Here is a 22,035-nt window from a genome sequence, read left to right on the forward strand (position 1 = left end):
TAGATTTGTACCATACCCTAGGCTTTGAACAACTTTTATGAGCACACAGGTCTTCAAAAGAGAAGAAGCAGGAAATATCTGCATCAAAATCTCAGCCACGGATTTCTCTTAACAGACGTGAACGTTTTATCGTTTGAAGCTGGAGCATTTGTCAGATACAGAAAGCCTCGTGGGAGTGAATGTAGTTAACAGCTTAAAAATGAAATGTAATCAGCAAGAGTGTGACTGCAGTTATACTTGTCTTTTCAATACTTTATATTTATAGACATACTTGAGACTTCAGTCAGGTTGCTTTTATAGCTTTCTTGACTTTTAAAAAAAAAATGTGTTTGGTGTCATAGAGAGCCTTCAGAAAATGATTGGAGTTCTTTAGGGGCACAATGTGAACAGACCTAGCAGAGGGACTCATGTATAACCATTAATCTACTATTATTTGTAATGTCTACTTTGTCAAAATATGTCACGTCGTCGTTACGTCCTTGTTTTTTTTTCCTCGCTGCATCCTTACATAAGGATGACAAGCTGTGACAGAGCAAGTAGACTGATGTTTGTTGTTGAACTGTGTCCTTCACCAGGTTGTTGATCTATGGTCAGTACTGCAGCCACATGGAGAACGCCCAGAAGACACTGGATGAGTTAATAGCGACACGAGAGGATGTGAAGATTAAAGTGGAGGTGATGTCCTTCACCACTCACCCCAAACAGATGATAGCCCACTGATTTAATGCATAAAGTTTTTTTTTTTAAAAAAATAGCTATTTATGGACCTACTTGAGTAAAACCCTGTGACGTATGAGTAACGGTCTTTACTGGCAAAATAACACCCGATAAGCAATGCAAAAACATCTTCTACATCTGCTTGGACACCAATGTAGTAACAGAATAGAGCATGCCATTATGAAGCACTATACTAAGCAAAATAATATTCACCAGATGTCAGGTAAACAGCAGCTGAACATCAAGCCATCAGCCTGTTCAGGTACAGCTACAATCTAAAATAATGGAATCATGTTCAGATTGTAATTAATTACATTTCAGTAATTTACTAATGAAATACAAGTATCTGGCATCTCTTTCAAAATCGTTGCACAAGTATGAAAATGAACTTAACTGTTGAATAAAGAATGGAAGTAAATAAAAAAAATTCTTAAATGAACAATAAATTTGCTATGAATTTGCTCTTGTCATAGCCAAGCTGAGATGAAATCAGAAAGGCAAATAATGTAATTTTCAAATATGCCCTCAGAGTTGTTTAATCCATAATATTCTGTTCAAATGAACATGATTCAACATTGCCCCATTTCTATATGTGACTGTATTGTCAAGGGTAGAATGGATAACCAGTAACTGCCTTCAAAAGGGTTTGTTTGGGTAGCTTCTTGTTTGTTGTGTTACATTTATGATATAAATATTGATCATATTCAAGTATGTTTCAGCTGCAAAACCCCCCTTTGTGTGCAACTATATATCTGATCTTCTCTGCTCTAGGATGTTTTAGAAGAATCTGAACTGATTATAGAACAAAGCCAGCACTCCTGTTATAGTGGGTATAATGGCCAGAGAAATGACACTTGGAACTGTTGGCAAAAAAATAAAGAAAAAGAAAAAATGTGATTGCAGCCTAGGTAGTTAACACTGAGATACTCTGTCAAAAGAAGAGCTTTGTAACAGGGTAAAACAACTTCCAATTCTCTTTTCACACAGGAACGTTGTTTTTAAAGAGGGATAAGCTGTCCCTGTTACTGCTCGGGTATAGAAACTGAAGAAAGACAGGCCTATGCAAACCACTTTAGGGAAACTTATAGGATACCCCTAACAAAAGACATTTTCTTATGGAGCCAGAGCAGAGTTTATAGAAATGTATTCATTGGTCAGAAGAATTTCCCAGTCAGCATGCAGACTAACTGCATCGCTAATAGCTGGTACGACCAGAGCTTTTGTGCCCTGAAAGAATAAACTGGCCTCTTTGTCGTTAATGGAATACCCCATGAATGTGTGGAAGCCATAATGGCAATGCAACAAGACACAATGAATTATTCAGCTATGAATGAATGCTTGTTAGTGGGAAATATGCAATGCTGCATTATAAAACTTGTAATAATTGCCGTGCTGCTTGGCTTGTTGTTCCACAGGAATGTACTATGAAGGTGCAGGAAGGGAAGTTCAAGCTGCAGGATCTTCTGGTGGTTCCCATGCAGAGGGTGCTGAAGTATCACCTACTACTGAAGGTAGGAGAAATCTCACAATGCGGAACCTGCAGTGCCATCATTTTTCAGAACAGTCATCGTAAATGAATGAGGCAGCTGGAATCTAAACTGCTTTAGATCCTTTAGACATCAAACAATCATCAACTTGAGGCTTAAAAGGCGACTGTGAAATGTTTTATGCTTCTTCGTGGTGGAAGCTGTAGTCAGCTTGGGTTCACAGCATGTATGTACAGTATGTACAGTGTCCCTGAACAGTACCAGTTTTACTGTGACAAAATATCCAAACATTGATAGAAACCTCTCCTGCAGCAGTATCTACTTTGCAGCACACCTTGTAGCATATTTATCAATTTGTTGATAAAGGAATGATTTTCAACCATATTTTTATAGACTCCTGCACTTCTGGGGTACATATACCACTCCTCAGGCCATAATGTACAATTTCTGTCATAATTTTCCAGACTCACCTCATGAAATTGTGTTTCCTGTGTTTGCAACCAGCAACTTGGGCACAGATTATTTTTCCCTTTTTTGTACTTTGTTTTGTTTTGTTTTTTTTGTTTTTTTTGTATTTAAACTAATACTTGTCTTGTGTATCTGCCTTTGTACTTGAACTTTGGTTTAGATTTGGTTTTCATCTTTGGTTTCCATTATTGTTACTCTGTCCTTGGTTCAAATATGTATGCTGAGATATTTTTTTTTCTTTTTTTGTAATCACAAATAGCAACTAAAAGACAACAAAGACAGTCAGAAGACTTTGTGCAAGTGGTTCAATACAGGACAATATATACATTTGGTCTATATCTCATTGTCGAGGTTGTAAAGTATTTTGCAAGTTAAGTTTTTAGTTTCTTCATTTATTTTATAGGCTACTGTATGTCATTTCATCAGGTCAAGTGCTAAAATTGTCTGTTATGCAGTTAGTTGACTGAAATTTCTGTCTTTCTCAGATTTGGTTTAGCTAATTTCATAATAAACAGAATTCCTTTGTCTGTTTATTTTATTCCATCCTGTCTCATTAAATAATAATAATAATGATCATTAATTGCAGACCTGCATTGATGTAGCTTCTCCTGATATGCAAATGTATTTAAGCAAAATGTCTGACCACTGTCACTGCAGCCAACGTTTCTCCCTGGAGCTCTCTCTCTCTCTCCTGGCGTTCACATATAAAACAAGCTGGCCAATATTATATTCCCCATGATTAATTGACTGCATCTCAATTATGGATGAGCATATGAGTTTATGATGAAGTGCGTAATGGACTGGGGTGGAGGCGAGTGTTTGCGTCAGGTGACTGCAGGACTGCACAGATACTGCTGTGACTTCTCTGTTAGTTTGAATCGGACCGCTGCAGGAGTCTCAGCAAGGCACTGAGGTCAAATCAACCATGCACTAATCAGATTAAACGCAACCCATTTCACTCCTTCCCACAGCTTTGCAGTAACACTGTTGTATGCTTTGGCCTTGGGGCATGTCAGACTGACAGGCCCTTTTTTCTGTGTGTGTGTGTGCGTGTCCAGTCATGCCTAAGGGCACATCTTGAGTTGATTTTCTATAGATATCATCACAGTAGTGTTTCCCTATTAGGTCATAGTGTGAATACTATGCTCCTTTCATCTTTTATGTACTACAGCTGCACTCTCACTCAGCTGAATTCAGCACAGTCATCTCAGAGGTAATTCTCCTCAAGCAGAGTTTTAATATTTGATGAATTTGCAATGTTTTTCATATCTTTCATCTAAAGTTCAGTTTATGAGTTTTACAGCAGCATGTTGTCAGCGAACGCTCTCCACCATGGTACTGAAAAGACTTACTGAGTCAGCAGGTCACTTGGACCAAAATATATTTAATTCATGTAAAATGGGGCTCAGTAGCAGTACTTTCCTCTTGGTTGTGTTGGTAGTGCTGCTGGTGGGAAGCCAGTGTGGGATAATGTCTTGTCTCTTGTCACTGTCCTAATGACTGTTCATGGTGACTGCACAGTGGGGGTGGAGCTGCTGCACCCTCTGATGAAGCTAGCATGTGAAAGAGTTAGCAGTGACAGGAACTACAGTGCAGGAGATTAGACCTTTTATGAAGGCAGATATTTTGATTTGTAATGTGTATTGTTGAGAGGCTGTATTCCTTTTAGGTTTTCCAGCTCCATTGCCCTGGTATGTGCATTTTATTGCAATAATATCTGTCCTATAACTGCTATGACAAGTCAAAATCTGCCATGACGGGCTATTGCACGCTCCACATTGATAAAAATGGGAAAATATTAGAGAAATGAATATAACTGAAAAAGATAATTAATTGTTTTGTGGCTGCCATAAGCCTAAAGATATGAGTCACAGCAAACACAAGTGAATCATGTCAAGTGATAATATTTTCACATTTGGATGCAAATATTAACCTATTATTAGAAGCATTCAGGCACATCACTACCAAGATGTCCCATGTAGTCTAAATATGTGCTTCAAATGGGAATTCCAACTAGGTTGTGGCAATAAAACACACTGTGTCCCATCAGACTTTGAGGACCCTGGTGATTGGATTGATTTTGATTTTTATTTAGAAAACCATAAAATGTTTGTTAAGGCTTCTTTACACAAAACCCACTGTGGTTATAGAGCATTTTCTAAATTACCGCCATAAGCCAGTGGAGGATGCAGACAATCACAGATCAAAACAGATCAACATATCATTATTTCATTACCATAACAAACAGTCAGGCCTGGAGGCTAGTTAACCTCTACAGCTTCCTCTTCCATTTTGTTTTCATCTATATTGCTGTTGATGGTTGTTGTTGTTCTTCTTCTCCCTCTTCATCTCCTCCTCCTCCTTCTTCTTCTTCTTCTCATCATCATCATCATCATCATCATCATTATTATAATTACTATATTCTTCTTCTACAGGAACTTTTGAGTCACTCAACTGACCGACCAGAGAGACAGCAACTCAAGGAGGCTCTGGAGGCTATGCAGGTCTGTGTTCCCCAGACCTGTGTATGTGTGTTCATGAGTTCGCTTTAAAAAATATTACATAATAAATCAACAGTGCTCGAAGCCAAAGCTCTGTAAATTGTTTCATACAGCCACTGTGGCTTAAAAGACTGTAAATCTACCATGATATGACAGATGTCAGAAAGATTTTCAGTTGAAGACTGAAAGGATCTTTGCTTCTCTCTGTCAGGACCTTGCCATGTACATCAATGAAGTCAAAAGGGACAATGAGACACTGAAGAAAATCAGCGAATTCCAAAGTTCAATAGAAAATCTTGTAAGTACTCTTTGGTTACTTCTTTTTCCATCTAGAGGAGAATGTTTTTTAGTTTTTTTTTTCCAAGATTTTTTTGACTAAATTGATGTTTAAAGTTTTTGAAAACATTTGTCTTGATCACTCTATGTGTTGGTATAATAATATAAAATATATACTATGGCCAAAGTTATTCATTATTTTGTATAAGCAATTTCTGTATTGTGTTTTTTTATGTCTCTTTTTGTTGGTTTGGAAAGGGAGGGGTTGGAAATGGTGATGTCAGATATTTCCTGGAAAAACAAAATTTCACATGCCCACAAACAAACATAATAAATGCTAGGTGCTGGATAGAAACAGACAGTGCTTACATGAACATATATCTGAGCCCCATGTGACGTTTCAGGCACAAGCCCTTCTACAGACATGCCTGACGAAGAGCTATAGTTGCTTTCTTGACAAGTTAGATGAGAAGTTTGATACCACTCTTGTGCGGATCTCTGTACGCTAAAATATAGCCGGTGATTCGTCACCGTGAGGTTTCTAGGACAGACTGGAGAGTGGTATGGTTTTCTCATCTCTCCCTGAAATGTCAACCTGCTGCTTTAGTGTTACACTAAAAGGTCTAAAATCACATTTTCAGGTGCTTTCAACATTTCCTTTTTGGATTAGGAATCGTCTTCCTGCATTAGCATCTTCCCACAGAGAAATTTAACATCGTCAAATTACCATTCAGTAAATAAACTGAAGTGCTTTCTCTTGTATCATTTAAAATCCAATTTATTATGCTAGATTTTGCGTATTTGTATAAGTCATTTTTTGACACTGTTATCACTAGGCTGGAATTTAACTTTTGTCAGTGTGATTAGTCACTGAGGGTCACAACGCAGTAACTCATTCTTAAAAATGTCCTTGTTCTTTTTCCACTGCTGAGAACCCTGGCATCATGTATTCACCACCTGTCAAGATCTTGCACATTTGTAATGTCCCAATAAATCATCTGGTCTTGCAAATCATGTACAAGTTATGAACACTCCAGGCTGACGTTCACTTTCTATATTTCTAGCTCTCTTGTTTTACCTTTCTTGTCTTTCTGTCGCTTATTTCTTCTCACCTCTCTTCATCTGCTGTTTCCTACTGAGGTGCAAATATTCACAGAGTTAATTTTAGATTTGTATGTGTGACTTTAGATAAAGTAAACAATGTGAAATTTGGATTGGGTAGATAGAAAAATAACTGAGCATGGACTGTGTAGCGTCCAGATCGCAACATCCGTTTTACGTTTATTTGGATCAGTTTGAAATTCCAGTGTAGCTGAACTATTTATAATTTCTCATTTAATTTTGAAATGACTGTATACAGTGGTTTGACATTTTGTGTGTCCTTGTGACCGAAGCAGCAGGTGAAACTGGAGGAGTATGGGAGGCCAAAGATAGACGGAGAGCTGAAGGTGTGCTCCATTGTCAACCGAACGAAACAGGACCGGTTAGTCCAAACTCTACAGAAATGCATCCAAAGGGTTTAAGAAATTAATGCCAATGCCACAAATGAAATATTGTAAGTGTGAAATATATATAAGTGTTAGCAGTGAATACATGTGTGTGTTTGTGTGTCTTTAGGTATATTTTCCTGTTTGATAAAGTGGTCATTGTCTGCAAGAGGAAAGGCTATAACTATGAACTCAAAGAGATCATTGAACTGCAGTCTTATAAAATGTCGGACGACCCCATGAACAACAGAGACATGAAAAAGGTAAGTATCATCCTTTTAGTTTGAAAGGGCATGAGGCAGTATCATCTCTTACACACTGAGATCTTTGTAAAGGCAGTCTTGCTAGTCATCCAGGTGATGAAACATCCGGTGTAATCATTGCAAATGTTGCCCTTGAGATGAAGGACCTTGTTGATGGTAATTTCAGATATGGATTGAGGTGTCATATATGCATTTTGCTCGTCCATGCTTGAAAGACCATGTAAATGCAATGAAGGTCATTTAGGATTCATGAAAATGTACCGCAGTGCATTGCACCACCGGTCTAACATTGCTTTTTTGTTTCGAATCTGCATGTGTCTGTCCATGTTTGCATGTGTAACTGGGTCTTTCTCTGGTGTCTTTCTTTTTGCATGCTTACCAGTCGAGTGGAAAAATGGTAAGCTCAAGTGAACTCTCATCCTCTCATACTTGGCAATGGTGTTTTTGGGTGTCATGCCGTGATTGCACGTGCACCCACCGGCTCTGTGACTGGCCCTCCGGCTTTTGATCAGCTGCATCGCAAAAGCATGCGGAGCTTAATTGGTTAAATGTGATTATATTTGCTATGTGTTTTTGTATGTTAATTCGAAAAGCAAAGATATCACAAGGTTCTTTGCCTATCTCTGTCATTGCCATCCACATATCTTTCTGCCATTTGTTCCTCACTCACTTTTTCTCTCCAGTGGTCTTATGGTTTCTACCTGATCCACCTGCAAGGGAAGCAGGGCTTTCAGTTCTTTTGTAAAACTGAGGAGACTAAGAGGAAGTGGATGGAACAGTTTGACATGGCCATGTGAGTATTATTACGTAGTAACGCTAGCCACATTGATAACATGGATAACATCAGTGACAGTATGTTGCATTTTAATTTGTGAGATGTGAATTGTGATATAGTAATTTGTCTGGAAATTAAATTGAGAAACTGTCTCTAGATATACTCACCAGATGGAAATGTCCATTTACCTCCAGTTCAGTGAATTAAAAAGAAAAGTCAAGCTAATTAATCACAAATACAGCCTGCTTTGTCCAATCAGTTCCTCTGATTCCTTATTGTTTACTTTCAGGTCCAACATCAAGCCAGAGAGAGCCACAGCCAATCAGCATAATTTCCAAATGCACACATTTGATAAGAATACCAACTGTCGAGCCTGCAAGATGCTTCTGAGGTAACCGCCCTGATAACTCCAGTACTGATGGTTTGGTACCTGCTTCATACCCAAAAAATAACATTCAGGCTGTGTAAAGTGTATTTGTGTGCAGTAAGTGACTTTATAGGACTGTTTTTATGTAACAGTAATGCAGTATAATATTGTACATTATTATGGAAAGTGAAGTATGAAGTGCTAAACTCAAGAGAAACTCAGCCACATTTGGTGAGCAACAAACAAACAAACAGACTTAAATCACAGAGGGAAAATGTTTTTGGCTAACATAGCCCCTCATTAGTGTAAAAGCACTCATTGGAAAAATTATTCTACCAAGTGCGACTGAGGCTAACGGATGATATTTTTAAACATTCCCCTTCCCAGCGCTGTCCACAGTATCCCTGGCTGCACCTCCTCCCATGTGAGGGTGGCGCTTGACTACAGTAGGGATAACCCGTGTCACTGAATCACCACTTTCACCTCTATTACAGTCAGCAGGCTAAACTCCACTCTATGTATTGACCCACAAATTTCATGGCTTGACTGACCTAAATTCACAGCGCCAGTAGAACCAGGGACCAACACTCTCACTCCCTGCTAAATGCTAATTACTGCCACAGCCCCAGCAGATCTCATTGTGATTTATGGAACTTGCTATTCAACATGGCAGTGTGCGATGCATGCAGCGTTATAGTATCCGTAACAAATACGGTTCAGGAGTGCATGGTCTTAAATGGAGCGTGTAGATTTTTATAATTTCAAAAGATTAGAGAGTGGAAATGATGGAGCATGTGTTACCACAGTCTCAGGCGTATAGTAACAAGTAGCAGGTCTCCTTGTCTATTGTATTCACAAGAAGTTAATTTGTGTCTGGGACATTTCCTGTTTGCAATCCTGCTGTGTGTGTGTGTGTGTGTGTGTGTGTGTGTGTGTGTGTGTGTGTGTGTGTGTGTGTGTGTGTGTGTGTGTGTGTGTGTGTCCCCTAGGGGAATCTTCTATCAGGGCTACTACTGCTCTCGCTGTGGAACAGGAGCACACAAAGAGTGTCTGGAAATCATCACCATCTGTAAAATCAGTAGGTGTTTCCTCGAATTTTCTCAAAGAAAGCCTGATTCTGATTTACTTTTGAAGAGTCAGTGTTACAGTATATTACGTACGTATGATATCATTAGGATTACACATTCAATCAGTGTTGTGTGAATGATATTATGACATTGATATGCTTTCAAGGAATTTATTATGAATTGTGAATTGTGTAAACCTGCTGTCCTGCTTGCAGACTACTTTATTCAGCAGGAAAACAGGGTGGGTTGTGTGGGATTGTGTCTGTGGGTTTGGAACCAAAGAGGAAAACCACAGCTTGGGAGTCAGACAGAATTATCTGACCTTCAAGCTTTTCAGCAGATATACCACTGATAATTTAGACCAGTGGTTCCTAACCTTTTTGTCTTGCTTAAAATGAAGCAATTCCTTCATGACAAAGGAATGCTATTACTTATCTCTTATTCAGGTGATTTACCTCAGGTTTACCTTGCAATGTCTTGAAGTTAATTCAACTCCCAGCTTGGGAACTACAGATTTACAACATAACTTAAAAAAAAAAAATCATAAGCTGACTTTGCAGATTTTCTACATCTGCGTACGGGTCAGTGCATTAGCCTACATCTCATGTTTTTTTCTTCAGGTTAAATAATAACTCTTCAGTTAGTTAGTGTGAAAAATAATTTCTCTGGACTGAACAGAACTGGTAACAAAAGTGAAGTTGGTTGTGAATGGGAAGAATTATAATGGCTGTGCAGCAGGAAGAAACACATTATTTCTTGCATGATACCAAAATGCAGCCAAACAAATGAACCTGCCTTTGTGATTTTTATTGTACATTAAAAAGAGCCACATCAAGCCTAATGTGTAGTATGGGAGTTGATATTCTCAAATGTTTAGTTTAATTCAAGTGAGTATAATTATGGTGGCCAATTCTGTTGAGAATCTTTCATGAATGTCAGTGTTTGTTTTGTCTCGTTTCAGATCCTCATGACCAGGTGAGTAAAGCTTCTAATAGTCAGCATACTTTAGCAGTATTACCACTAGCATCATCATCATCATCATCATCTCATTATCATCCCCAAAGTGCCATTTTGCACTCTAAGAAATTTTCTGAGTAATTTGGTCATAATAATATTGTTGTTTCTCTTCTACAGGAACCTGGAATATCATCAGGTAAGATCACAGTCTGTCACTCCAACATGATGGAGAATAATTTGAGATGAAGCTGGATATTCTGTCAGCTGTCATGTAACAAGTTTGTTATTGATACAACTGCTATTGAACACCACAGCTCTCTTCTGCCATCTCGTGGCAATATCGACAACACATGAAGCAGCAACTATCAGCCATGTAGATACATACGTATGGAGCTACTACATGTTTAAATTAGTCAAAAACTTTCAGACCTTTCAGATGAGATTTAAAAAAAAAAAAAACAGAAAAAGCTGTGGAGAATGAGCCCCAGTTTGAAAAAAGTTGCTCTTGGTAAAATATTCTTTGTAATTTTTTTTTTTTAGCATTTTTGCCTTGTAAGATGCTTCAAAGTGGACAGTGTAAAGGATACCAAACAAACATCATGGACCAGATTTGAAGTCAGGATGTTGTGGTTTGATAGTGTGTATCTTAGACCACTGCAAAAACAACAAAATACAGCCCTGCCTTTATCAGCCTCAATCACCAACTTGCATGTGAGACTTAAGAGGGAAAGCCAAACTGCACTGAGCGGTACTCTGTTAAGACAAAGTGTGCGATGCATCCTCTTTTATCCCTCATCACCAACCCAACTGTTGCTCCCACTTAGCTCTGTTAATACTTACTGCACACATTTGCTTGTGTTTCCAGGTCCGAAGATGGTTGCAGTGAGGAACTACCACGGCACACCAGCCCCTCCGGGAAAGACACCACTCTGTTTTCAGACGGGAGACTTTATTGAGCTGCTGAAGGGAGATCCTGACACCACATGGTGGGAGGTACAGCATCCCACTTTAAAACTCACAAAATATCTACTCACCCTCCATGCCAACGGACAGTTGGGTACACAAAACATTTCTGGAGCTTTACGGCATAACAGTGTTTACTCCATTCTCCATTCTTTTTAAAATGCCCATGCAGCTCATCCAGCATAGTCCAAGTCTCCAGAAGCCCCAGACTGTTTGGAAAAGATGTCATTTTCTTTTTTCCTCTTATCTAAATATAAAATAATAACAATGAAAAGTATTGCCACTTCAAAAATAGTCATGAGAAATAAGTTAAGATTATTTCGGTTCACGTTAATTTCATATAATATAGCTAAGTGCAAGTTCTGGCTCAAGAACAGTGTATTTAGTTCTTGATTCAAGGCTGCTGAAAATAACAAATTATAGTGCACTGCATCCTGTGCATGAAAGCGCTACGCCTATGGTATCAAGGCATTAGAGTGGCATGGAATTGCATAAAGCTACCAGAAAACGCCTGCCATGCCACAATATTGTACTGTTCGTACATGCAGAGCATCACTAAAGGTCGTCTCCAGTGACCTACAACACTAACAACATTAACACATTAACACTTGTAGCTTCAGTAACATGAAATAGGTCGAAAAATTGTGCTATTAATGGTGTTAAAAATGTTTTAAATTTTTCTCATTGAAACTAACAGAAACACTGGTTTGACTGTCAGACTACCAGCACACACAACATGACTTGACATGTCACATAATGGAAAACTGACTGGTTATCTTCATGTAGGAGTGAAGGCCCGTTATGTGTCAGCATATTTTGCCAACAAACTTACAATTCCTCTGATTCTGAAATAAAAGAAAATAAATAATAAAAATTCCAGCTTCTAGTACTCGTTTGGCACCGGTGTAAATTACCCACGGGAGTCCTTTCATTTTTATTCATGCAGGTTTCCTGAATATTACTTTTTAAGGCTTCTAAATCTGAAATTTGCAGACACTGCTGAAACAAAGAAGGCGAAAACTTCTATGCTTCTTTATCAATCTTAGTTGAACTTCAGTGAAGCTGTACCTGCAAATCTGGAGGATCTTCTCCAGTGAATTAGACTGGATGACATGAGCTGTAATACTACTGGCTCTGGGCAATTTTAACTCTCACTGCTGAATCACTGTCTCATGCACTTTCAGCTTCTTGTATCAGGCTAGCTTTTCCCAAAGTAACTCAGGGCAACTTTCTGAAGCCATTAATTTAAACTCATCTATTACTTTACCCCTCTATGGCATGACAGCTGAATCCCTCCATGCAATGTCAATGCGCGAGTCATGTTTAAGAATGAATTGCTTCAGTTAGCAGGCAGTGAATGTCTGACAGTGATGGGTGAACTGTAGGTGCAACTCCTAGCGTCGATGTGTAATTTCTTTCATTTCCAGAAGTTTTTCTTTCTGAAAGACTAAGCTATTCCTGCTGAATAGTGTTGTAGTGTGTGTTCTTTTCAGTCCATTTATCTCAGAGTCATGTCATGTACTGCTGGGTGCCAAAACTTATTTTTTTGTCTTTGTTATTTTTCCCTCTATGCAAAGTGAATTCTCCTATATACCCCTTTGAATTTTGCCCATTGAATTTTGTCATATGTATTCTGCGTGCAATTGATTACTGAACTCTAACTACGTTGATGCTATTTAATCAAATTCATTTTCCTTTTCATTTTGTTTGAAAGCTTCTCATGCATCTGTTTGCCTTATGTGAAGCACTTACTTGCTACAATATTTGATGTGCAATACACATAATCTTACGTTGCTTTCATTTTACAGGGGAAGCTGATACAAACACAAAAGAGTGGCTTCTTCCCCAGTTCATGTGTCAAACCTTATTTGGACCCAAAGGTACGTCACCCATATACATGCACAGTAGGTATAGATTTGAAGAGAATCACAGCAGTTTGTGAATCTCAAATTCAAGGAAGGTTAAAACTAAGACAGATGTTTTGGAACAGATTGAAAAGGTCTTCTCTTTAATGCATAGTACGTCATCTGCAGTATCTTCCCTTTGCTCTTGTTAACCGTTTTTAAAAAGATCAGCAAAGCATTGTGCACGCAGATGACAGTTGGTGGCGCTAACACTCCGCCACGTTACAGTTTAGTAATAAAAGGAGTAAAAAGACAAGAAGAAACACGTACTTATGATTGTGGGTAATTTCAGCACACCTAGGATGCAAAGAGGTGAGGTATCCTTAAAAAATCTCTGTGTGAAGGACTCCTCCTTTGTGGAGAAAGCACATCTAAACAGACATTCGACAACATAGCATTCATAGCATTCTTGAAATTCAGCCATTTGAGGAGCCTTTCATGACTCGGCTGAGATGCACACAGTATGTGTGAATTCACACACTCGAGCACTCCCTGTTGCAGTACACTTAAGTACTTGTGTTGGATGCACATATAAATGATTTACCTCTGCACCATGGTTTTGATCGGATAATAAGTTGTTTAATGTGCATTATCTGTTATTTGTGACAGCCCTTCCAGTCGTTATCCAGCCGGCAGTCCTCTAGGGAAGCAGACTACTATGGATATCCTTGGTAAGATCCTTAATTTCTGAAGGTTGTGGATTTAGGATTATTTCATCCTCATACTCTTAAGGCCCCTGTACACAATATACTAACATTACCCTAAGGTCACTATCCTTTAATTACTGCACACATCATTGTTAATGCTTTATACTGTTAACTTTGTGGACTATTTAAATTTATAGCTAACTCCCAAGCATGACTGCTACCAAAAGATTAATTACTACATTGTTGTTTGATGTTGAATGATTTGTAAAGCCTTTACAATGTCATTGCTCATATAACTTTGTATTTGGAGGTCACAACATTAATTCTTCGTTCCTCTGTAGGTTTGCAGGAAACATGGAGCGCCAGCAGGCAGACAACCTTTTGAAATCCCACAGCAGTGGGACCTACCTTATCAGAGAGAGGACAGCTGAGGCAGAGAGGTTTGCCATCAGCATCAAGTGAGTGTTTCACATCTTACAGGAGAGCAAAATCTCAATGGAAGGTTTTTATCCACATCTCAGGGGAAATAAAAATTCTCACGGGATGCCCCAGTCAGCTTTTTCCTTGCATCTTTTTGCTCCGGCTAATTACCAGTCTGTAATTGCTTTTTTTTTTTTAATCCTGTTTTTTGCGAGCATTTCCTCTGTGCGAATGCATCCCGAGCTGGAGCTTCATCCTGAGCTGGAGCTGTCATACAGTGATTTACTGGGAGAATTGCATTTGCGCACTTGTCTTTACATCTTTAAGACGGGTGCAAAAGGAATATAGGGACCGTCCTTTAGACTAATAATTAAACAAGTTCCATCATTGGCTTTGACTTGTGAAAGTTCTAATTTATTTTGGTTTATTAGACCTTTGGTTAAACAGCAAAATACTCCATACTGACAGCAGCTAAACACATCACCCAAAAGGCACATGAGATTAAAAGCATGATGATAAGTAACTGTAACATATAAAATCTTTTTTACATAAATTATTAAGAAGAATTTAATCAAATACAGATGTAAACAATTTCTGTCCTTGTGGGTGATCTCTCTGTGGTGTTTATTTTCACAGATTTAATGATGAAGTAAAACACATCAAAGTCATTGAAAAAGACAGCTGGATTCACATCACTGAGGCCAAGAAGTTTGAGAGTCTTTTGGTAAGTCGTATATTTAACTTCTAACAAAAAATACCCACATTATCATGATGTCAGTTGGGAAAAGAAAAAAGCCCAACACATCAGATGGTCACATTTTTTTAAAATAATCCATCTGTGCTGTTTACTATAACAGGAGCTGGTGGAGTACTATCAGTCCCATTCACTGAAAGAAAGCTTCAAGTTATTAGATACTACATTGCGTTACCCCTACAAGTCTAGAGAACGATCGCTAACTCGTGCCAGTACCCGCTCACCAGGTAAACCTTCCAAATGATCTTCTTTATGCTCACAAGTTAGCAAATATTGTCATGACGTTAAATGTGGTATCAAATAGCCATGCCAAAACAATGACCCTACAGCAATGCTGCAACATGCATATGTTGCTTGATGACCTACAGATTTATAGACTAAATAAGGACAGTATCAGAATACTAGATGCTAATATGTGGACATACAGTGATGATGAACTGACTGTAACACTGGTCTGTCTGGTTGGGGTAGAAAAGAGTCTACAAAAAGTCTCTACAGAAATGGTCTGTGTTCAGCTAGTTTTGTGTAGAGTGTTTTGGCCCAAATGGAACCCAACCCTCAGGTTTCGCCCTGAGTGTTGGGCCCAAACGTGGCAGCCCCATTTTGTTCCATTGTAGTGAAACAGATCAGTGTGTTTTACAACACTTACCTATGGTCATGAACTTTAAAAAGAATCAGATAGAATGGATATACTCAGTTTACTTTGCAGTTTTGTTGAGGTTTACCCTGAAGACAGAGTGAGGAGCTCACACATCTGGGTTAGGAACTTTGAGCTGAAATTGCTTCTGTTTTGCGTCAAAATGAGTCAGGATCAGACATCTGATTTGGATGGACACATCTTTGTGGATAGTACTCAAGGCACATCCAACTGGGAAGAGACAACTGGGTAAATCCAAAGCATGCCACAGGAATTACATATCCAGTGTGGCCTGGCAACACCTGTGATTACCCCAGGAAGAGGTGGAAGACATGGCTAAGTAGAAAGATGTATGGCCTTACTCAGTTACCTTACTGTCATCAGAAGCCAAACTGACTAATTGGAAATTGGGTGGATGTGTCACTGGCTCTTTGTAGGTCAACTTACAGTATATATCTGCTTGCTCCTATGAATTATTGTGACTGAATACTAATTTGACTGTAGAGACATTATAATATGAAGGTCCAACTTATACAGTTAATCCCTTGCCATCTTGGCTGTGGATATAGCAAGGAAGGCTAAAATAAATGAGACAGACTGCCGCCCACTCTCTTTGTCTTCACTCTTCCCCAAGCCAGTGACTCTCCTGATTCACACTAAGACAAATGGAGGATGTCCAGAGGGGAACAGGGTTAGAAAAGGAGACTAGCCTTGCAAAATAGATAAAGAGAGAAAGACACAGAGGAAGAGTTTGTCAGCTGACTCGGAGTTCCGTGGACTGAATTGGCAGCCCTCTCTGTCCATTAGACTATATCAATACTGGCTCTGGACCTGCTCTGGCTCCTGTACTACATTGGCCTGCCTTTGTTGAATCTGCAGGAGGAACTGGCCACTACAGCAAGATTGTTTCCCTCCTGTTCTTGCTGGATTTGGAAATGAATGCAGACAAATAAGTCTTTGCTGATGATTATATGCTCTTGTTCTTTCTGTGTTTTTAACCACACTTTGTTTTTCTTTTTGTTTGTTTTGTTTCTTCTTCCGTGGTTGCAGGCATGTCATATGGTCTGCAGGTGTGCATGAAATCAGTGATAGGATTAGGAAGGATCTGTTATGATTAGAAAGCATCCGTGTTCATATCAGGGGGGTTGTTCAAGAGCTGGTAAAAGCCATGAGCAATTACATCTGCTTCTCTCTTTCTTTTTATAATGCTTTCTGCATTGCTGTGAAAGGGAAAGACAGTTTGCTAATGTCCAGATGGACATTGTCTGGGAAGCAGTACAGAGCTGTGCACATGAAATATGATGTGAAGAGTTGACGATTGATGTCACTTTTTATTCATGTTTGCATTCAATACAGTCTGATTGTCACTAAATTAACTACTACCGAACATTTACATCAGGGCATGAACTGACAATTCCCGCAGTGATCACACCCTTAGAGCAGCCAAATCATGACAACATAATTGTCAAGATTAACGATCATGAAAACAGAATCCTGTCTTTGAGGTTAAAAAAGAAAAAAAACAACTTCAAACTCTGCTGCTTTTTTTAGCTCTGCTTCTCTGGCTCCAGCTCTGCATGCACGCTCCAGCTTTATTTACTCCTCCTTCTCTTACTCTTCTCCTCCCAGCAGCCACCTGCGCCTCCTACAACTTTTCCTTCCTCAGTCCACAGGGACTCAACTTCTCGTCTTCTCAGAGCTCAGCTCCCTTTTGGTCAGGTACTCTTTTTTTTCCATCTCTTGCTCTTGTTGTTGCCCTGCGCCTCGTTGCAAGTAATTTCATAACAAGCGTCTGTGCTCTTGACCTTGTTACTTCTTTGCTGTGGTGCTCTTTTCATTAACAAGAACATTTTAGTTCTTCCCCGGATGACACTCCCTCATTAAATCAAGAAAAGGAAACCAATTTCTTCTACCATGATGAAATGACTTGTCCTTTCCCATCATGCTCATTTGTCATTGTGTGTCTGCACTGCGTCTCTCTGAACACTGAACTGACCATGTTCCCTCTGATAATTCTTCACTAGCTAATTATTACCACTATGTCCAGTATGACCTTTCCCCTCTCAATGATGAATAACTTTGGTTATTTTAATCCAATGTACAAAGCTGTCCGTGTACGCTGTTAAATTCTTCCTATTTTCACAGTGTTTACTCCTCGGGTGGTCAGTACAGCAGTGGCCAGGTACAACTTTGCAGCACGAGACATGAGAGAGCTGTCATTGCGAGAAGGAGACATTGTCAAAATCTACAGCAAGATCGGTGGAGACCAGGGCTGGTGGAAAGGCGAGGCCAACGGACGAGTGAGTTTATCATGAAAATGTGTTCATTTGTGGGTGTTTGAGATGATCAGGCTGATACTGGACTGATTGGAAAGCCCACATGCCTTCATCTGGCATTTGATAAGACATCCCAGTAACAAAAATGACACAGTCATTTAAAAACATGTTTCTCCAAAGGTCCTTAATGAAGTAAAAGCCATAATAACATCAACATGTGACAGCTACAGTACCTCAGCACCAGACTGCACATCAGAATACAACCCAGTTTAGCTGTGCAACAGTACAATAGTTAAGTGGATACACTCACTCTGGCTCTACAGCAACACATTAACACCATCAAATTTACAACCCAATGGGGAACATCTCTAGAATAAAAAGCTGACATCACATTCAATATTACTACAAGCCTATTAAACTGGCACATTTCCCAGCAGCCAGGGTTTTATTTGTCTCTTTTAACCACCTGGTTTAGAAGTGTTTTTGAATATCAGTGGTTTAATTGTGAAATTCTGTACTTTTGAGGTAGAATGCCTAATAATTTTTTTTTCTCATGTACTACCCTTCATTATTAAATTGATAATGATATTATTTTTCTACAACCTAGACCAAAAATACTAAAAATTCGGACGCTGTGTTAAACCTTTACAAAGTGTTCTGGAGCCCATGTTGTAATATTCTTTATACAAATGTGTTTCACGCAGTGGTGAACCTCATCTCATTCTTGCTTATAAACAACTGAGCCTTTTGTGGATGAACCTTTCATAACCCAGCCATGATACTATTGTCTTTTTACTGTTTTCCAGGAAAGAAAAAAAATTATAATAGGTGTAATAATCCCTGATCAAAAGTCATTATCCAGATCATCCATCTATGTATCCGGATCCAAACCTCACTAGATATAAATGAAAGTTTCAGTGTTATTTTGTGGTGACACTGCAGTGTTAGTCTCTAAGATTTAATTTATGTACTTCAGTGCTTAGCCAAGCTGGTACTGTAAACAGCTATAAACAACATGCACACTTTAGTGAGTGTGTTATTTTTCACATTTATGTGATTGAGAGTGCATTACCTTACCAGTGACAAGATAAGATTGTTATGCATTTAGTTCTTTGAAATTATGCACCTTGCCCAGTGCTTTGGTTGTGGTGCTAAACCAAGGTCATATAGTTCCAATGCTGAACAGCAACAACAATAGTAAAAAAAATAGCGCTCAAACACACAAACCTTCAAAAAGAGTGTCATGTCATGTCAATTTCACCAGTTTACTCTGACCACATATCCCAACATGCTATCATTACAGCATTGTGGTCTTCATCAGAGCAAGAAACATTGTTTGCATGTTTGGAGCCACAATCCGAATGAATTGGTGAAATTGAGATTAGACAATCTGCATAAATATAATTTTGCCTGGTCTATAAATACATAGGCCCTTTCAGTACTTTGTGTTGGTGCATCGTTACTCACTTACCCAACAAGGAGGAGAAACTGTTGCATGGCAACAGCCGAAGTTGTATCTCAAGTAGCTCTCAAGTATTTTCAGGGACGAGGTTGTTATATCTTAGCTGTGCAGTTTTCTGAAAAAAATGCACATCTTCTGGACAATGAGGGCAGAGTCCCTACCTTGATCTAATGCATTCATAGAATGACTTCAGTTTAGATTTAACAACATTTGTTTACATTTGCTACTATAAAGGAGTTCATAAATCTGATACATTAATGACTGCTTTATGTTTCAGATTGGATGGTTTCCTTCAACCTACGTGGATGAAGAAGGAGTGCAGTAAAGGTATGAAAGCTTGCTGGCCTGGCTCCCTTTTAAATCAGGAACCATCTTCTATCTACTGTTCTCAGAGAAAATTTCATTCTCTCCAGGAAAATAACGCAAAGAAAAAAGAACCTTTTTTTGTTGTTGTTTTTGCTGGATACTCATTTTTCAGCGAGTGTTTCTACCCCATTTCTCTATCTTCAATTATGCATCAGCTTTGCTTTTGTTTGGATTTGTTGTCGGATTTCTTTTTTTTTTTGGAAGATGTCCTGTTTAATTTCTGTACAGGAAAGACGACAAAAAAACTGGCTTGCTGTCTGTCAGTCTCTGTGTGCTCTGCAGAGGCTTTATTGAACTGAGGACACAGCAGAAACTGACTGTGGATAGCTTTACTTTGAAAAAGGCTCCCCTTTGTTGCAGGTCTATCGAGGTGAAATAATTGTACAGTATAGATAATTTATTGAATAGAGATTATTATCATTACTAATGATTATTGTGGGGAAGTTGATTTTAGTAAAAGCAAGGAATCAGACGAGAAAACCTAAAATAAGATGAAAAAAAATATGCTCCGTTTTCATGTTGAGAGATTTTGCCTTAGTTGTCATGGTGATGCCTTGTGGGCTGAAGCCAGTGGAGGGAATCGACTCTGTTGACTGTTTTTCCTTCTCCATGTATGCATGTGCCCATGTGCAGCCCACACAAACACACACACAGACCAATGTACAGTACGGTGCCTTTGAAGAATGGTCTCTTACTGAACCTCTACATCAGCCAGTAAAGAACATTGCCATCCCCAAAAAAAGACGTTTGTCCAGATCCAGAGGATTTTGCTAAAGGAGGGGAGAGGCCCTTATACAACGCGCAGGGGCCGGCTCACCTTCTGAGACCCTGAAACCAAGATGGTGAAGCATTTAACTTTTCCTAACTGGTGACTGGATGGACTCACAGAGACAGTTGGAGGGTTTTTATAGCCAACAACAATCACGTACACAGTTCACGTCAGTCTTGGTGCCACAAGTCCATGGGTGCAATCAGCTGGATTCAAAAGGGAAACATCAAGACATTCCACCTGACTACCACTTCACACATTTAAATCTCTGCGTTCATTGTTTCATTTTTGCACAGAATTATTTTTTAAGTCATAAGAACTGGAGCAACTTTTTTTATTTTTATTTGAAGCCAAATGTTTTACTGTCTGCATGGAGTTTGATCAATTATTATGATTTTTGTACCTAGCCTTATTTTTACAGATCATCAGGTGACGGATTACCCCCCCCCAAAAAAAAAAAAAAAATATTAACCATTTTTCATGTGTGGAATCCATGTTGATGCTGTGCAGACTGGTGAAAATGAAATCGTGTCAGAATCGTATTTTGAATCTGAAGGAAAACCGTATGCTGATTAACCTGAATCCACAGAAGGAGCCCTTAATCATTTTGTGATTGTCTAGGGGTGCAGTGCTCAGTGTTTCCTGTAATTTCCTAATGCTAGAAATACTGTATTAATAAAACAGATTTGCAGACATTTTGATCACAATCTGTCTGTCAGACATTTCATTGGTTTTCCACTGACAGCACTCAGGAGATGTATGCCAGACAACTTTCTAATTCTAGTTATACAGATATTGAGAAGTTTATTGACCCTTTCAGCACAGCTTTCTATAAAAGGTTAGTTCAGATTTTCTATGCATTTAATTTGATAAAGATATATATTTAATAACTCGGTGTATATGGCCTTACTTTTAACATTCTGCCACCTACACATTTCAGTATTGATATATTGCTCGGAGCTTATGCCGACTTGTCTTTTCATACGTGTGAATTTTTCACAGTAGACTAAAACGGGTCAATAAATGGGTCGATACAAATCAGTTTTAAGTAACTCTCAAAGCATCCACAAACCTCACCGAGAAGTGAAGCGCAAACACTGAGCACCTCAGCTCTGGCCGGTTCACAAAGACTTATGGAGCAGAAGATGCCGATTTGTTTAGTTTCTAAACTTTGACTGTCTACGGTGTGTGTTATTGCAATGGCTGACCACCCCAGAAAAGTCCTACTGCTGTGTGAGGGAGACTCACAGGAGGCCTCCACATTATCTAAAAAGAGGGGAGGATCTAGTCGCTGTTATGTAGTGGACAAAAACCCATTGCATGTGGCTATTGATATTTCAGCTCCTGTCAATACATCCTGGAAAAGAGAAGTACTTAAATGTGTACATTTTTTTGAATGGTTGAGTATTTCCAAATGAGGTCTATCATGAAATAAATATTTCTCCTTTGATTTAAATCTGAGACTAAATCAG

At 38.8% G+C, this 22,035-nt stretch overlaps 1 protein-coding gene across 9 annotated transcripts in view; it reads left to right on the top strand.

The window, feature by feature from the left end:
• vav2 (vav 2 guanine nucleotide exchange factor) overlaps positions 1-22,019 on the top strand; it is a 181,531-nt gene extending 159,512 nt beyond the window's left edge. Inside the window, exons 9-29 of one of the 9 annotated variants that reach the window (XM_046374968.1) lie at positions 576-675; positions 2,133-2,228; positions 5,108-5,176; positions 5,385-5,471; positions 6,844-6,932; positions 7,067-7,199; positions 7,582-7,596; positions 7,883-7,992; positions 8,264-8,365; positions 9,331-9,419; positions 10,370-10,383; positions 10,543-10,561; positions 11,231-11,358; positions 13,137-13,208; positions 13,842-13,903; positions 14,221-14,337; positions 14,936-15,023; positions 15,157-15,280; positions 17,320-17,409; positions 17,836-17,990; positions 19,706-22,019. In XM_046374968.1, coding sequence (XP_046230924.1) covers positions 576-675; positions 2,133-2,228; positions 5,108-5,176; positions 5,385-5,471; positions 6,844-6,932; positions 7,067-7,199; positions 7,582-7,596; positions 7,883-7,992; positions 8,264-8,365; positions 9,331-9,419; positions 10,370-10,383; positions 10,543-10,561; positions 11,231-11,358; positions 13,137-13,208; positions 13,842-13,903; positions 14,221-14,337; positions 14,936-15,023; positions 15,157-15,280; positions 17,320-17,409; positions 17,836-17,990; positions 19,706-19,753 — 1,807 coding nt within the window. In that variant the 3' untranslated portion in view covers positions 19,754-22,019. The remainder of the gene's footprint in view (positions 1-575; positions 676-2,132; positions 2,229-5,107; positions 5,177-5,384; positions 5,472-6,843; positions 6,933-7,066; positions 7,200-7,581; positions 7,597-7,882; positions 7,993-8,263; positions 8,366-9,330; positions 9,420-10,369; positions 10,384-10,542; positions 10,562-11,230; positions 11,359-13,136; positions 13,209-13,841; positions 13,904-14,220; positions 14,338-14,935; positions 15,024-15,156; positions 15,281-17,319; positions 17,410-17,835; positions 17,991-19,705) is intronic. The other 8 variants (XM_046374970.1, XM_046374969.1, XM_046374975.1 and 5 more) reach the window with 8 other exon arrangements.
• The last annotated feature ends 16 nt before the right edge of the window (positions 22,020-22,035 follow it).

This window comes from Scatophagus argus, chromosome 20 (assembly GCF_020382885.2).
Source record: "Scatophagus argus isolate fScaArg1 chromosome 20, fScaArg1.pri, whole genome shotgun sequence".
Lineage (NCBI taxonomy): Eukaryota > Metazoa > Chordata > Actinopteri > Scatophagidae > Scatophagus > Scatophagus argus.